Source organism: Scyliorhinus torazame, chromosome 22 (assembly GCF_047496885.1).
Source record: "Scyliorhinus torazame isolate Kashiwa2021f chromosome 22, sScyTor2.1, whole genome shotgun sequence".
Lineage (NCBI taxonomy): Eukaryota > Metazoa > Chordata > Chondrichthyes > Carcharhiniformes > Scyliorhinidae > Scyliorhinus > Scyliorhinus torazame.
In genome coordinates this window covers 8,172,131-8,188,677 of record NC_092728.1, presented here as the reverse complement: position 1 = coordinate 8,188,677, position 16,547 = coordinate 8,172,131, and the positions used below count along the sequence as shown (strand labels likewise).

At 54.7% G+C, this 16,547-nt stretch overlaps 1 protein-coding gene across 1 annotated transcript in view; it reads right to left on the bottom strand.

Annotated features, from left to right (window-relative positions):
* The window catches only part of LOC140398897 (semaphorin-3F-like), a 558,403-nt gene extending 542,289 nt beyond the window's left edge, over window positions 1–16,114 (bottom strand). The window contains exons 1-3 of the mRNA XM_072487863.1: window positions 15,962–16,114; window positions 5,036–5,098; window positions 1,026–1,145 (exon numbers count right to left, since the gene is read on the bottom strand). Coding sequence (XP_072343964.1) covers window positions 1,026–1,145; window positions 5,036–5,098; window positions 15,962–16,051 — 273 coding nt within the window. The 5' untranslated portion in view covers window positions 16,052–16,114. The remainder of the gene's footprint in view (window positions 1–1,025; window positions 1,146–5,035; window positions 5,099–15,961) is intronic.
* Window positions 16,115–16,547: the final 433 nt, after the last annotated feature.

The window sequence follows — 16,547 nt, the reverse complement described above, 5'->3', positions numbered from 1 at the left end:
TTCAATGCTCTTACACTAAAGGCTCAGGTTACTGGTCCTGGGATGTAGGAAGTTACAAATCGGGGCAGGAGGAGCCATCCGGCCCTCCTGAAGCTTGGTCTCCCATTCAATAAGATGATGCAGATCTGATTGTGACTCCGCTCTCCTGTCTCCCTCCATAACCCTCGACCCCGCCCCCTCCCCCTTCATCAATCAAACTCTAACTAGGCCTTGAAATATTCAACAAGCCGCCCCCACTGCTGCCTGGGGAGAGGTGGGGAGGGGAGAATTTCACAGACTGACCCCCCCGCCCACCCCTCTCTGAGTGAAGAATTTCTTCCCCATCTCATCCGCCATTATTCTCAAACTGGACCCCTCCCCCAGTTCCAGATTCCCCCGCCACGAGGGGGTGTCAAATCCTCTCAGCCTCCACCTGGTCGAACCCCCTCCCCCCTCAGAATCTGATGCGTTTCAATGAGACCACCCCTCATTCTTCGAAACTCCGAACGGGTGAAGGCCCCGACCTGCTCGACCCTCTGCCCTCGATACAAACGCCCTCCACCCCGGGGGGAACAGCCAGTCAACCTTCTCTGAACCGCCTCCCATAGTCGAATATCCCGACTGAAGGAGACCGACACTTACACAAGGCCCGGAATCATTAAAGTAGGAACATACATTGAAACTTTTATTTCTCAACTAAGCACTAAAATTTCCCTCAAGCCAAAAAGCATTCCAGCGAGACACTCAATTCAAGGGCCAATTAGGGTGGGGCAATAAATGGCGGGGACACCAGCGGCGGCGTGAGTTAATAAGCCGGGGGGGGGGGGGGGAGAATTTTTTTTGAATGGGGATTTTCTATGTAAACATGTCACGCTCAGATGTCCACGATGCACACCGCAGTCAAATATGCTACTCACACATTCGGCAGCTGGGAACCCGCGCGATGGTGGCTGTGTGTCAGATAGAGAGAGAGAGGGCGGACAGACAGGATCGTGATGGTAAAGATATCCATCCCGCCCCACCCCCACGGAAACCCCCGTACCAACCTCCGACCGCCAACCACGATGAATGTAGGTGCAGGTGGGATTGAAGGCGCCCGTGCCACAGGTGAAGAGATGGGTCCGGTTCCAGCGTTCGATAAGTCGGATGTAATTCGCACACTCGCCCTGTGAGTGGTGAGGAGACAGAGAGAGAGACGTGTAACTTAACCAAGACAAAGTCACTTCAACCACACCCATCAGCCCCTGCCCCTACTGCACCCCTCCTTACTGCGTTACAGGCTCGAGATTGGCAGAATGGGCCTCCTCCTATTTCTGTGTAACAGGCTGGAGAGGGGCTGAATGGGCTCCTCCTGGTCCTGTGTAACAGGCTGGAGAGGGGCTGAATGGGCCTCCTCCTGTTCCTGTGTAACAGCCTCGAGAAAGGCTGAATGGGCCTCCTCCTGTTCCTGTGTAACATGCTGGAGAGGGGCTGAATCGGCCTCCTCCTGTTCCTGTGTAACAGGCTGGAGAGGGGCTGAATGGGCCTCCTCCTGTTCCTGTGTAACAGGCTGGAGAGGGGCTGAATGGGCCTCCTGTTCCTGTGTATTGGTTTTCAGAGAGGGGCTGAATGGGCCTCCTCCTGTTCCTGTGTAACAGGCTGGAGAGGGGCTGAATGGGCCTCCTACTGTTTGTGTGTAACAGACTGGAGAGGGGCTGAATGGGCCTCGTCCTGTTCCTGTGTAACAAAAGAACAAAGAACAAAGAAATGTACAGCACAGGAACAGGCCCTTCGGCCCTCCAAGCCCGTGCCGTCCATACTGCCCGACTAAACTACAATCTTCTACACTTCCTGGGTCCGTATCCTTCTATTCCCATCCTATTCATATATTTGTCAAGATGCCCCTTAAATGTCACTATCGTCACTGCTTCCACCACCTCCTCCGGTAGCGAGTTCCAGGCACCCACTACCTCAGTGTAAAAAACTTGCCTCGTACATCTACTCTAAACCTTGCCCCTCTCACCTTAAACCTATGCCCCCTAGTAATTGACCCCTCTACCCTAGGGAAAAGCCTCTGACTATCCACTCTGTCTATGCCCCTCATAATTTTGTATACCTCTATCAGGTCGCCCCTCAACCTCCTTCGTTCCAGTGAGAACAAACCGAGTTTATTCAATCGCTCCTCATAGCATATGCCCTCCATACCAGGCAACATTCTGGTAAATCTCTTCTGCACCCTCTCTAAAGCCTCCACATCCTTCTGGTAGTGTGGCGACCAGAATTGAACACTATACTCCAAGTGTGGCCTAACTAAGGTTCTATACAGCTGCAACATGACTTGCCAATTCTTATACTCAATGCCCCGGCCAATGAAGGCAAGCATGCCGTATGCCTTCTTGACTACCTTCTCCACCTGTGTTGCCCCTTTCAATGACCTGTGGATCTGTACTCCTAGATCTCTTTGACTTTCAATACTCTTGAGGGTTCTACCATTCACTGTATATTCCCTACCTGCATTAGCCCTTCCAAAATGCATTACCTCACATTTGTCCGGATTAAACTCCATCTGCCATCTCTCCGCCCAAGTCTCCAGACAATCTAAATCCTGCTGTATCCTCAGACAGTCCTCATCGCTATCCGCAATTCCACCAACCTTTGTGTCGTCTGCAAACTTACTAATCAGACCAGTTACATTTTCCTCCAAATCATTTATATATACTACAAACAGCAAAGGTCCCAACACTGATCCCTGTGGAACACCACTGGTCACAGCCCTCCAATTAGAAAAGCATCCCTACATTGCTACCCTCTGCCTTCTATGGCCTAGCCAGTTCTGTATCCACCTTGCCAGTTCACCCCTGATCCCGTGTGACTTCACCTTTTGTACTAGTCTACCATGAGGGACCTTGTCAAAGGCCTTACTGAAGTCCATATAGACAACATCTACTGCCCTACCTGCATCAATCATCTTAGTGACCTCCTCAAAAAACTCTATCAAGTTAGTGAGACACGACCTCCCCTTCACAAAACCGTGCTGCCTCTCACTAATACGTCCATTTGCTTCCAAATGGGAGTAGATCCTGTCTCGAAGAATTCTCTCCAGTAATTTCCCTACCACTGAAGTAAGGCTCACCGGCCTGTAGTTCCCGGGATTATCCTTGCTACCCTTCTTAAACAGAGGAACAACATTGGCTATTCTCCAGTCCTCCGGGACATCCCCTGAAGACAGCGAGGATCCAAACATTTCTGTCAAGGCCTCAGCAATTTCCTCTCCAGCCTCCTTCAGTATTCTGGGGTAGATCCCATCAGGCCCTGGGGACTTATCTACCTTAATATTTTTTAAGACACCCAACACCTCGTCTTTTTGGATCACAATGTGACCCAGGCTATCTACACCCCCTTCTCCAGACTCAACATCTACCAATTCCTTCTCTTTGGTGAATACTGATGCAAAGTATTCATTTAGTACCTCGCCCATTTCCTCTGGCTCCGCACATAGATTCCCTTGCCTATCCTTCAGTGGGCCAACCCTTTCCCTGGCTACCCTCTTGCTTTTTATGTACGTGTAAAAAGCCTTGGGATTTTCCTTAACCCTATTTGCCAATGACTTTTCATGACCCATTCTAGCCCTCCTGACTCCTTGCTTAAGTTCCTTCCTACTTTCCTTATATGCCACACAGGCTTCGTCTGTTCCCAGCCTTTTAGCCCTGACAAATGCCTCCTTTTTCTTTTTGACGAGGCCTACAATATCACTCGTCATCCAAGGTTCCCGAAAATTGCCGTATTTATCTTTCTTCCTCACAGGAACATGCCTGTCCTGTATTCCTTTCAACTGACACTTGAAAGCCTCCCACATGTCAGATGTTGATTTGCCCTCAAACATCCGCCCCCAATCTATGTTCTTCAGTTCTCGCCTAATATTGTTATAATTAGCCTTCCCCCAATTTAGCACATTCATCCTCGGACCACTCTTATCCTTGTCCACCAGTACTTTAAAACTTACTGAATTGTGGTCACTGTTACCAAAATGCTCCCCTACTGAAACATCTACCACCTGGCCGGGCTCATTCCCCAATACCAGGTCCAGTACCGCCCCTTCCCTAGTTGGACTGTTTACATATTGTTTTAAGAAGCCCTCCTGGATGCTCCTTACAAACTCCGCCCCGTCTAAGCCCCTGGCACTAAGTGAGTCCCAGTCAATATTGGGGAAGTTGAAGTCTCCCATCACCACAACCCTGTTGTTTTTACTCTTTTCCAAAATCTGTCTACCTATCTGCTCCTCTATCTCCCGCTGGCTGTTGGGAGGCCTGTAGTATACCCCCAACATTGTGACTGCACCCTTCTTATTCCTGATCTCTACCCATATAGCCTCACTGCCCTCTGAGGTGTCCTCTCGCTGTATAGCTGTGATATTCTCCCGAACAAGTAGCGCAACTCCGCCTCCCCTTTTACATCCCCCTCTATCCCGCCTGAAACATCTAAATCCTGGAACGTTTAGCTGCCAATCCTGCCCTTCCCTCAACCAGGTCTCTGTAATGGCAACAACATCATAGTTCCAAGTAGTAATCCAAGCTCTAAGTTCATCTGCCTTACCCGTAATGCTCCTTGCATTAAAACATATGCACTTCAGGCCACCAGACCCGCTGTGTTCAGCAGCTTCTCCCCGTCTGCTCTGCCTCAGAGCCACACTGTCCCTATTCCCTAGTTCTCCCTCAATGCTCTCACCTTCTGACCTATTGCTCCCGTGCCCACCCCCCTGCCATACTAGTTTAAACCCTCCCGTGTGACACTAGCAAACTAGTAACAGGCTGGAGAGGGGCTGAATGGACCTCCTGTTCCTGTGTAACAGGCTGGAGAGGGGCTGAATGGGCCTCCTGTTCCTGTGTATTGGTTTTCAGAGAGGGGCTGAATGGCCTCCTCCTGTTCCTGTGTAACAGGCTGGAGAGGGGCTGAATGGGCCTCCTCCTGTTCCTGTGTAACAGGCTGGAGAGGGGCTGAATGGCCGCCTGTTCCTGGTGCACAGTTCCGGGAGGTGGAAGTGGGGAGTGGAGAAGGGAACAAAAACCGAGTTCCTTACCTCCCGTCCTTTGCCGGCCAGTCGACAGTCAGCTTGACGTCTGTCTGACGCTGGCCAATGGATCTGTCAATTCAAAGGAAAATATTAGCAATTCTGTTTGCAAACCGTGTTTCACATTAAAGCAGCAAAAGAAGCCATTCAGCCCATCTTTTCTGAGTCAGCTCTTTGAAAAGCATGACTGACAGAGTGCTGCACTGTCAGAGGGTCAGTACTGAGGGAGTGCCGCACTGTCAGAGGGTCAGTACTGAGGGAGTGCCGCACTGTCAGAGGGTCAGTACTGAGGGAGTGCCGCACTGTCAGGGGGTCAGTACTGAGGGAGTGCCGCACTGTCAGAGGGTCAGTACTGAGGGAGTGCCGCACTGTCAGAGGGTCAGTACTGAGGGAGTGCCGCACTGTCAGGGGGTCAGTACTGAGGGAGTGCCGCACTGTCAGAGGGTCAGTACTGAGGGAGTGCCGCACTGTCAGAGGGTCAGTACTGAGGGAGTGCCGCACTGTCAGAGGGTCAGGACTGAGGGAGTGCCGCACTGTCAGAGGGTCAGTACTGAGGGAGTGCCGCACTGTCAGGGGGTCAGTACTGAGGGAGTGCCGCACTGTCAGAGGGTCAGTACTGAGGGAGTGCCGCACTGTCAGAGGGTCAGGACTGAGGGAGTGCTGCACTGTCAGAGGGTCAGTACTGAGGGAGTGCCGCACTGTCAGGGGGTCAGTACTGAGGGAGTGCCGCACTGTCAGAGGGTCAGTACTGAGGGAGTGCCGCACTGTCAGAGAGTCAGTACTGAGGGAGTGCCGCACTGTCAGAGGGTCAGTACTGAGGGAGTGCCGCACTGTCAGAGAGTCAGTACTGAGGGTGCGCCGCACTGTCAGAGGGTCAGTACTGAGGGAGTGCCGCACTGTCAGAGGGTCAGTACTGAGGGAGTGCCGCACTGTCAGAGGGTCAGTACTGAGGGAGTGCTGCACTGTCAGAGGGTCAGTACTAAGGGAGTGCCGCACTGTCAGAGGGTCAGTACTGAGGGAGTGCCGCATTGTCAGAGGGTCAGTACTGAGGGAGTGCTGCACTGTCAGAGGGTCAGTACTGAGGGAGTGCCGCACTGTCAGAGGGTCAGTACTAAGGGAGTGCCGCACTGTCAGAGGGTCAGTACTAAGGGAGTGCTGCACTGTCAGAGGGTCAGTACTGAGGGAGTGCTGCACTGTCAGAGGGTCAGTACTGAGGGAGTGCCGCACTGTCAGAGGGTCAGTACTGAGGGAGTGCCGCACTATCAGTGGGTCAGTACTGAGGGAGTGCTGCACTGTCAGAGGGTCAGTACTGAGGGAGCGCCGCACTGTCAGAGGGTCAGTACTGAGGGAGTGCCGCACTGTCAGAGGGTCAGTACTGAGGGAGTGCTGCACTGTCAGAGGGTCAGTACTAAGGGAGTGCCGCACTGTCAGAGGGTCAGTACTGAGGGAGTGCCGCATTGTCAGAGGGTCAGTACTGAGGGAGTGCTGCACTGTCAGAGGGTCAGTACTGAGGGAGTGCCGCACTGTCAGAGGGTCAGTACTGAGGGAGTGCCGCACTGTCAGGGGGTCAGTACTGAGGGAGTGCCGCACTGTCAGAGGGTCAGTACTGAGGGAGTGCCGCACTGTCAGAGGGTCAGTACTGAGGGAGTGCCGCACTGTCAGAGGGTCAGGACTGAGGGAGTGCCGCACTGTCAGAGGGTCAGTACTGAGGGAGTGCCGCACTGTCAGGGGGTCAGTACTGAGGGAGTGCCGCACTGTCAGAGGGTCAGTACTGAGGGAGTGCCGCACTGTCAGAGGGTCAGTACTGAGGGAGTGCCGCACTGTCAGAGGGTCAGGACTGAGGGAGTGCTGCACTGTCAGAGGGTCAGTACTGAGGGAGTGCCGCACTGTCAGGGGGTCAGTACTGAGGGAGTGCCGCACTGTCAGAGGGTCAGTACTGAGGGAGTGCCGCACTGTCAGAGAGTCAGTACTGAGGGAGTGCCGCACTGTCAGAGGGTCAGTACTGAGGGAGTGCCGCACTGTCAGAGAGTCAGTACTGAGGGTGCGCCGCACTGTCAGAGGGTCAGTACTGAGGGAGTGCCGCACTGTCAGAGGGTCAGTACTGAGGGAGTGCCGCACTGTCAGAGGGTCAGTACTGAGGGAGTGCTGCACTGTCAGAGGGTCAGTACTGAGGGAGTGCCGCACTATCAGTGGGTCAGTACTGAGGGAGTGCCGCACTATCAGTGGGTCAGTACTGAGGGAGTGCTGCACTGTCAGAGGGTCAGTACTGAGGGAGTGCCGCACTGTCAGAGGGTCAGTACTGAGGGAGTGCCGCACTGTCAGAGAGTCAGTACTGAGGGAGTGCCGCACTGTCAGAGGGTCAGTACTGAGGGAGTGCCGCACTGTCAGAGGGTCAGTACTGAGGGAGTGCTGCACTGTCAGAGGGTCAGTACTAAGGGAGTGCCGCACTGTCAGAGGGTCAGTACTGAGGGAGTGCCGCATTGTCAGAGGGTCAGTACTGAGGGAGTGCTGCACTGTCAGAGGGTCAGTACTGAGGGAGTGCCGCACTGTCAGAGGGTCAGTACTAAGGGAGTGCCGCACTGTCAGAGGGTCAGTACTAAGGGAGTGCTGCACTGTCAGAGGGTCAGTACTGAGGGAGTGCTGCACTGTCAGAGGGTCAGTACTGAGGGAGTGCCGCACTGTCAGAGGGTCAGTACTGAGGGAGTGCCGCACTATCAGTGGGTCAGTACTGAGGGAGTGCTGCACTGTCAGAGGGTCAGTACTGAGGGAGCGCCGCACTGTCAGAGGGTCAGTACTGAGGGAGTGCCGCACTGTCAGAGGGTCAGTACTGAGGGAGTGCTGCACTGTCAGAGGGTCAGTACTAAGGGAGTGCCGCACTGTCAGAGGGTCAGTACTGAGGGAGTGCCGCATTGTCAGAGGGTCAGTACTGAGGGAGTGCTGCACTGTCAGAGGGTCAGTACTGAGGGAGTGCCGCACTGTCAGAGGGTCAGTACTAAGGGAGTGCCGCACTGTCAGAGGGTCAGTACTAAGGGAGTGCTGCACTGTCAGAGGGTCAGTACTGAGGGAGTGCTGCACTGTCAGAGGGTCAGTACTGAGGGAGTGCCGCACTGTCAGAGGGTCAGTACTGAGGGAGTGCCGCACTATCAGTGGGTCAGTACTGAGGGAGTGCTGCACTGTCAGAGGGTCAGTACTGAGGGAGCGCCGCACTGTCAGAGGGTCAGTACTGAGGGAGTGCTGCACTGTCAGAGGGTCAGTACTGAGGGAGTGCTGCACTGTCAGAGGGTCAGTACTGAGGGAGTGCCGCACTGTCAGAGGGTCAGTACTGAGGGAGTGCTGCACTGTCAGAGGGTCAGTACTGAGGGAGTGCCGCACTGTCAGAGGGTCAGTACTGAGGTAGTGCCGCACTGTCAGGGTCAGTACTGAGGGAGTGCCGCACTGTCAGAGAGTCAGTATTGAGGGAGTGCCGCACTGTCAGAGAGTCAGTACTGAGGTAGTGCCGCACTGTCAGGGTCAGTACTGAGGGAGTGCCGCACTGTCAGAGAGTCAGTATTGAGGGAGTGCCGCACTGTCAGAGGGTCAGTACTGAGGGAGTGCTGCACTGTCAGAGGGTCAGTACTGAGGGAGTGCCGCACTGTCAGAGGGTCAGTACTGAGGGAGTGCCGCACTGTCAGAGGGTCAGTACTGAGGGAGTGCCGCACTGTCAGAGGGTCAGTATTGAGGGAGTGCCGCACTGTCAGACGGTCAGTACTGAGGGAGTGCTGCACTGTCAGAGGGTCAGTACTGAGGGAGTGCCGCACTGTCAGAGGGTCAGTACTGAGGTAGTGCCGCACTGTCAGGGTCAGTACTGAGGGAGTGCCGCACTGTCAGAGAGTCAGTATTGAGGGAGTGCCGCACTGTCAGAGGGTCAGTACTGAGGGAGTGCTGCACTGTCAGAGGGTCAGTACTGAGGGAGTGCCGCACTGTCAGAGGGTCAGTACTGAGGGAGTGCTGCACTGTCAGAGGGTCAGTACTGAGGGAGTGCTGCACTGTCAGGGTCAGTACTGAGGGAGTGCCGCACTGTCAGAGAGTCAGTATTGAGGGAGTGCCGCACTGTCAGAGGGTCAGTACTGAGGGAGTGCTGCACTGTCAGAGGGTCAGTACTGAGGGAGTGCCGCACTGTCAGAGGGTCAGTACTGAGGGAGTGCTGCACTGTCAGAGGGTCAGTACTGAGGGAGTGCTGCACTGTCAGAGGGTCAGTACTGAGGGAGTGCCGCACTGTCAGAGGGTCAGTACTGAGGTAGTGCCGCACTGTCAGGGTCAGTACTGAGGGAGTGCCGCACTGTCAGAGGGTCAGTACTGAGGGAGTGCTGCACTGTCAGAGGGTCAGTACTGAGGGAGTGCCGCACTGTCAGAGGGTCAGTACTGAGGGAGTGCCGCACTGTCAGAGGGTCAGTACTGAGGGAGTGCCGCACTGTCAGAGGGTCAGTACTGAGGGAGTGCCGCACTGTCAGAGAGTCAGTACTGAGGGTGCGCCGCACTGTCAGAGGGTCAGTACTGAGGGAGTGCCGCACTGTCAGAGGGTCAGTACTGAGGGAGTGCCGCACTGTCAGAGGGTCAGTACTGAGGGAGTGCCGCACTGTCAGAGGGTCAGTACTGAGGGAGTGCCGCACTGTCAGAGGGTCAGTACTGAGGGAGTGCCGCACTGTCAGAGGGTCAGTACTGAGGGAGTGCTGCACTGTCAGAGGGTCAGTACTGAGGGAGTGCCGCACTGTCAGAGGGTCAGTACTGAGGGAGTGCTGCACTGTCAGAGGGTCAGTACTGAGGGAGTGCTGCACTGTCAGAGGGTCAGTACTGAGGGAGTGCCGCACTGTCAGAGGGTCAGTACTGAGGTAGTGCCGCACTGTCAGGGTCAGTACTGAGGGAGTGCCGCACTGTCAGAGGGTCAGTACTGAGGGAGTGCTGCACTGTCAGAGGGTCAGTACTGAGGGAGTGCCGCACTGTCAGAGGGTCAGTACTGAGGGAGTGCCGCACTGTCAGAGGGTCAGTACTGAGGGAGTGCCGCACTGTCAGAGGGTCAGTACTGAGGGAGTGCCGCACTGTCAGAGGGTCAGTACTGAGGGAGTGCCGCACTGTCAGAGGGTCAGTACTGAGGGAGTGCCGCACTGTCAGAGAGTCAGTACTGAGGGTGCGCCGCACTGTCAGAGGGTCAGTACTGAGGGAGTGCCGCACTGTCAGAGGGTCAGTACTGAGGGAGTGCCGCACTGTCAGAGGGTCAGTACTGAGGGAGTGCCGCACTGTCAGAGGGTCAGTACTGAGGGAGTGCCGCACTGTCGGAGGGTCAGTTGGTGTTCTGGGTGCCACACTTTAGGAAGGATCTGAAGGCATTGCGAGAGAGAGAGAGAGAGAGAGAGAGAGAGAGAGAGAGAGAGAAAGACAGGATGCAGTTGGACTGGAAAGCAGACACCAAACGTAGGCGTTGGTTCAATACGATTTATTGAACTTCTGTAACAAGGCACACAGCTGCCTGTGGGTCGACACTCTACTACTCTACGTGTACTAACTCTAACTAACTAGACCAGGCTAGCTCTGAGCCACGTGTAGAAGGTGCTGACTGATATATACACCCTGACTGTCACTACAGTTGTCACCAGTGGAAGAGAGTGCTGAAGCCTCGTGTGTTTTATAGTTGGAAGCCCCCCCTCTAGTGTTCTGTCTGGTGATTGGTTGTGTTCTGTCCTGTATGTTGATTGGCTAACCTGGGTGTCTGTCACTGCCTGTTTTTACCTCATGATTGCGTGGGTGCATATTATGACATCCCCCTTTTTAAAAAAAAAAAAAAATTGTCGGTTGCTTCGAGCATTTACGACATATTTACAGATATAACTATTTACAGCAAATGGCGAGTGAATGCATATGTGCGTGTAAGGTGTCAAGTGTGCAGATACAGAACAAAGGAAATATTTATAAGTCCAATCTGTGGGGCTGACGTCGGATCCTTGTCGCTCGCTTGAGAGGTGGAGGTGGGGGGGACGGCGCCTTGACAGGGGCGATAGCAGCCAGGTTTGTGGCCTCGTGGAGCGAGGTGTCCGGAGAAGGCATAACGACAGCTGGGAACGTGAGATCCGGTGGTGGGCAGGCAAGTTTGCGTAGCGCCCTTCTGTTGCGCCTGACGATGGAGCCATCAGCCATGCGAACCACGAACCACCTGGGGGCAGCCTGTCGAACAACAGCAGCTGGAGCTGACCAGCCTCCACCAGGCAACTTGATGCGAACAGCATCTTCCGGAGAGAGCACAGGCAGATCAGGAGCATGAGCATCATATGTCAGCTTTTGCCGGTTCCGGAGTTGCTGCACCTTTTGCAGCACTGGGAGGTGATCCAGGTCAGGTAAATGAACGGCCGGATCAGTCGTCCGCAGGTCACGATTCAGTAGGAGTTGTGCCGGAGACAGACCAGTGGACAGAGGGGTTGCCCTGTACGCCAGGAGCGCAAGGTTGAAGTCAGAAGCTGAGTCCGCAGCCTTGCAGAGCGGTTACTTCACGATATCGACCCTTTCTCGACCTTCCCGTTAGATTGCGGGTAATGCGGGCCCGAGGTAATGTGCTTGAACTGGTACAGCTTCGCGAAGTTGGACCACTCTCGGCTGTGGAAGCAGGGACCGTTGTCGCTCATGACCGTGAGCGGAATGCCATGCCTGGCAAATGTCTCCTTGCAGGCCTTGATGACAGTCCTTGGTGTGGGTCGGACAGCTTCACCACGTCAGGGTAACTCGAGAAGTGGTCAATTCTAAGCGCGTAGTCTCGCCCACTGGCGTGAAAAAGGTCAATTCCCACCTTAGACCACGGAGAGGTCACAATCTCGTGTTGCTGGAGTGTTTCTTTGTGCTGAGCAGGCTGGAAACGCTGGCAGGTCGCACAATTGAGGACCTGGTTGGATATGTCCTGGTTGATGCCAGTCCAATAAATGCCGGGCCCTGCGCCTGCATTTCTCGACACCGAGGTGCCCCTCGTGGATCAGTTTGAGCACTAAGCTCTGGAGGCTGCGAGGAATAACGATACGATCCAGCTTGAGGAGGATCCCCTCGACAACTGTTAGGTCGTCCTTGACATTAAAGAACTGAGGGCATTGCCCTCTTTCTGCCAACCATTTGCAAGGTGATTATGACCCGCTGCAGAAGAGGGTCCTTGGCGGTCTCTTCTCGAATGTTGACGACTCGTTCATCTGAGGCCGGGAGTTTGCTGGCACACAGTTGCACCTGTGCCTCAATCTGGCGGATGAAGTCGACCTGTTCACAGGGCGAGGTGATGGCGCGAGACAGGGCATCCGCAATGATTCGCTCCTTGCCCGGTGTGTAAACCAATTCGGAATCATACCTGCGGAGCCGAAGGAGAATGTGCTGAAGCCTGGGCGTCATGTCATTCAAGTTCTTGTGAATGATCTGGACTCGGGGTCTGTGGTCAGTCTCCACTGTGAAGGGTGGTAGACCGTAGACGTAATCGTGGAACTTTACAATACCGGTGAGGAGGCCCAGGCACTCTTCCTCTATCTGAGCGTACCTCTGCTCAGTGGGAGTCATGGCCCTGGACGCATAGGCCACTGGAGCCCAGGACGAGGAGTCATCCTTCTGGAGGAGCACCGCACCAGTCCCGTCCTGGCTGGCATCCGTGGAGATTTTTGTCTCCCGCTCTGGGTCAAAGAACGCTAGTCCCGGAGCAGTGGTGAGCTTTGCCTTTAGCTCGAGCCACTCTGCTTGATGTGGGGGTAGCCACTGGAAGGTGGTGGACTTCTTCACCAGATGCCTGAGAGCCGTGGTGTGTGATGCGAGGTTGGGAATGAACTTTCCCAAGAAGTTAACCATACCCAGGAAGCGGAGTACGGCCTTTTTGTCTTCCGGGGCCTTCATGGTGGTGATGGCCTTGACTTTGTCCGAGTCCGGTTGCACGCCCTGCTGGGATATTTGATCACCCAAAAACGTGATTGATGACATGCCAAAGGAGCATTTGGCCTTGTTCAACTTGAGGCCGTTGGCAGGTATGCGTCAGAGCTTCCTGCTGGACTCGTCCAGTTGTATCTGCCAGAAGCCACGCGATGCATCTAGCTTTGTGAAGAATTTGGCATGTGCCATCTCACTGGTTAGTTCTTCCCGCTTTGGGATGGGGTAGTGTTCCCGCATTATGTTTCGGTTAAGATCCTTGGGATCTATACATATGCGCAGTTCTCCGGAAGGCTTCTTACACAGACCATCGAGCTGACCCAGTCAGTCGGTTCCGTCACTTTGGAGATGATGCCCTGGTCTTGGAGCTCCTGCAGCTGGGCCTTCAAACGGGCCTTCAGAGGAGCCGATACCCGGCGTGGTGCATGGATCACAGGCCTGGCATTGGGCCTGAGTAAGATTTTGTAGCGGTACGGCAGCGTGCCCATCCCACTGAACACATCCGGGTAATGTGACAGGATTTCGTCAATGTCAGCCTGAAGATTCACATTGGCAGAGGACATGGCATGTACCCGCTGGACGAGATTGAGTAGCTGGCATGCATGGGCACCAAGCAGGGAAGCCTTGTCAGGCTTGACCATTTCGAATCGCAGTGTGGCTTTGATGGCCTTGTTGGAGACACGCAGGTGACAGGACCCTAACCCAGTGATGGCATTGCCATTATAATCACACAGCTGGCAGGTCGGCGGAAGAATTTTTGGCTGCCTTTCGATGCGAGCAAGATCTGCTCGAGGTACGAGATTGGCTGAAGCACCAGTGGCCTGCTTGAACCGGACGCTGCATTGGTTAACTTGCACGCCATTCGTCCGCAGAATCCACGTTGAGAATGGGTAGGCGTGTTGCTGAATTTGAGGAGGCCTTGTCAGACGTGGTAATGATGCCCACGTGATATGGGGACTCCAGGCAGTCGTCCTCTGGATCCGTGGTGGTATCAGGTTCGGAATCCAGCAGCCCTTGCTGCACACTTCGAACGCGTTGGCGTTGGGACTGGGATCGCTGGCCCACGACCGGCGGTGCAGATCTGCACAAGGCCGCATAATGGCCAGGATTCCCACAATTCAAACATCGCCCGCCTCTTGCAGGGCATTGCCGCTTTAAGTGGGCGGTGCTGCAGTTCGGGCACGTCATGACGTTGACGTCGTAACGCTCCGTGCGTCGTCGCACATGTGCAGTGCGGTCAGCCGCCGCTCGCACCTGCGCAGTTTGGTCTTCCGCCGCTTCGTTCTCCCGTCCGTGGTGCGCATGCGTGGGAGCCCGGGGAAAAACGCGCGAAATGGCCGCCTTCATCGATGCTAAGGCGCCGCATCCGGGCGATGGCCTGTACACTCGCAGCCTCGTGGGAGGCAAGTTGGTCCTGTTCTGCCGATTTAAGGCGGGAGTAGCGACTTTTCGCCTGTTCATGCACTTTACACGTCTCGATGACGACTGGCAGGGTCATGGTTTTTATTTTTAGGAGCTGCTCCCACAGGGCGTCGGAGTGGACCCCAAACACGATCTGATCCCTGATGAGGGAATCAGCGATGTCACCGTAGTTGCAGGACCGCGCTAATATGCGGAGCTGAGTTAGAAAGGATTGGAAAGGCTCATCCTTACCCTGAAGGTGTTGCTGGAAGACATAGCGCTCCGAGCCCTCGTTAGTCTCAACCTCACAGTGACTGTCGAATTTGGCTAAGGCGGTCTGGAACGTGGTCTTCTCGCCGTCGCAAAAGTGAGCGAATTGAAGATTTGGATGGCCTGGTCCCCCGCAGTCGGCAGGAGCGGCGCGATTTTTCTGGCATTGGACGCATCCTCGAGGCCCGAGGCCTCAATGTAGAGACTGAATTTCTGCTTGAAGACCCGCCAGTTGACGCCGGGATTTCCGGAGATCCGGAGCTATGGAGGAGCCTGGATGTTCTCCATGCCGCTGGAAAGCAGTTTGGACTGGATTGGATTTGTTTATTGTCACGTGTACCGAGGTGCAGTGAAAAGTATTTTTCTGCGAGCAGCTCAACAGATCATTAAGTACATGGGTAAAAAAGAAAATACATAATAGGGCAACACAAGGTCCACAATGTAACTACATAAACACCAGCATCGGATGAAGCATACAGGGTGTAGTGTTAATGAAGTCAGTCCATAAGAGGGTCGTTTAGGAGTCTGGTGACAGTGGGGAAGAAGCTGTTTTTGAGTCTGTTCGTGCGTGTTCTCAGACTTCTGTATCTCCCGCCCGATGGAAGAAGTTGGAAGAGTGAGTAAGCCGGGTGGGAGGGGTCTTTGATTGTGCTGCCCGCTTTCCCCAGGCAGCGGGAGGTGTAGATGGGGTCAATGGAGGAAGGTCGTGACTGAATTTTTCAAGGTAAATTACTTTGATGAAGTAGACTCCTGGTATCATATTGTGTTATTCACCCTGGGGTAACTCGGACTGCAACAGGATGCAGATGAACGGTAAAGCAGACACCAAACGTAGGCGTTGGTTCAATAAGATTTATTGAACAGCTGTAACAATGCACACAGCTGACACTCTACTACTCTACGTGTACTAACTCTAACTAACTAGGCCAGGCTAGCTCTGATCCACGTGTAGAAGGTGCTGACTGATATATACACCCTGACTGTCACTACAGTTGTCACCAGTGGAAAGAGGCGGAGTGCTGAAGCCGCGTGTGTTTTATAGTTGGAAGCCGCCCCTCTAGTGTTCTGTCTGGTGATTGGTTGTGTTCTGTCCTGTGTGTTGATTGGGTCACCTGGGTGTCTGTCACTGCCTGTCTTTACCTCATGATGTGCGTGGGTGCATATTACGGCAAGACAGAGGGAGGGAGACAGAGCGAGGGGCAGAGCGAGAGAGGGAGAGGGGAAAAGATTGACAAGGGGCTTGAGCTCCGTGGCGGGATTGTAGATGCTGTCAGGCTGAGAGGGGATTTGATCGATGTGTCCCAATCGCGAGGGGAGTTCAGCTCCGGAATGATTGAGTGACTCCATACTCACGATGAGTGGCTCCCTGTTGATGTTGTGCATGTCAAGTGCGAGCAGGAATTCCCGCGTTCCCAGGTACATCCGGTCCTGGTCCTGGTCCATCAGCAGGATGCGGAAGTCAGTGGAGTTGAGCAGGAAGTGGAGCGGCCTCGCTGTTCCTGAGTGTAGGAGCTCTGAAACACACAAACACAGGAGGGGGGGGGGGGGTCAGTCGCTGTTACGCTGCATCTCCCCCCCCCCTTTCCGGTTCATTGACGAACCTCACTGGCAGTTCAGCCCCTTTCTCCAGACCCAGGGACGCTCAGTGCCGAGCGGGATGGCGAGCTGGGGGAGAGCGCCCTTGTCAGCCAGCTCCCCTGGGCCAGGGCAAACTTCCCAGGAACAGGTCCTAGCCGCGTGTGACCCAGAGGGTCATCTGACCCCACTCTCTACCCCACTACATTCGCGCCCTGCTGTCCTCGAGAGGGTCAATGCAGTCCACGGGCACCATCGAGGCAGTCTGTGCCCGCTGGGGACCACAGTGTCTGAGGCACCATCGAGGCAGTCTGTGCCCGCTGGGTACCACAGTGTCCGAGGCACCATCGAGACAGTCTGTGCC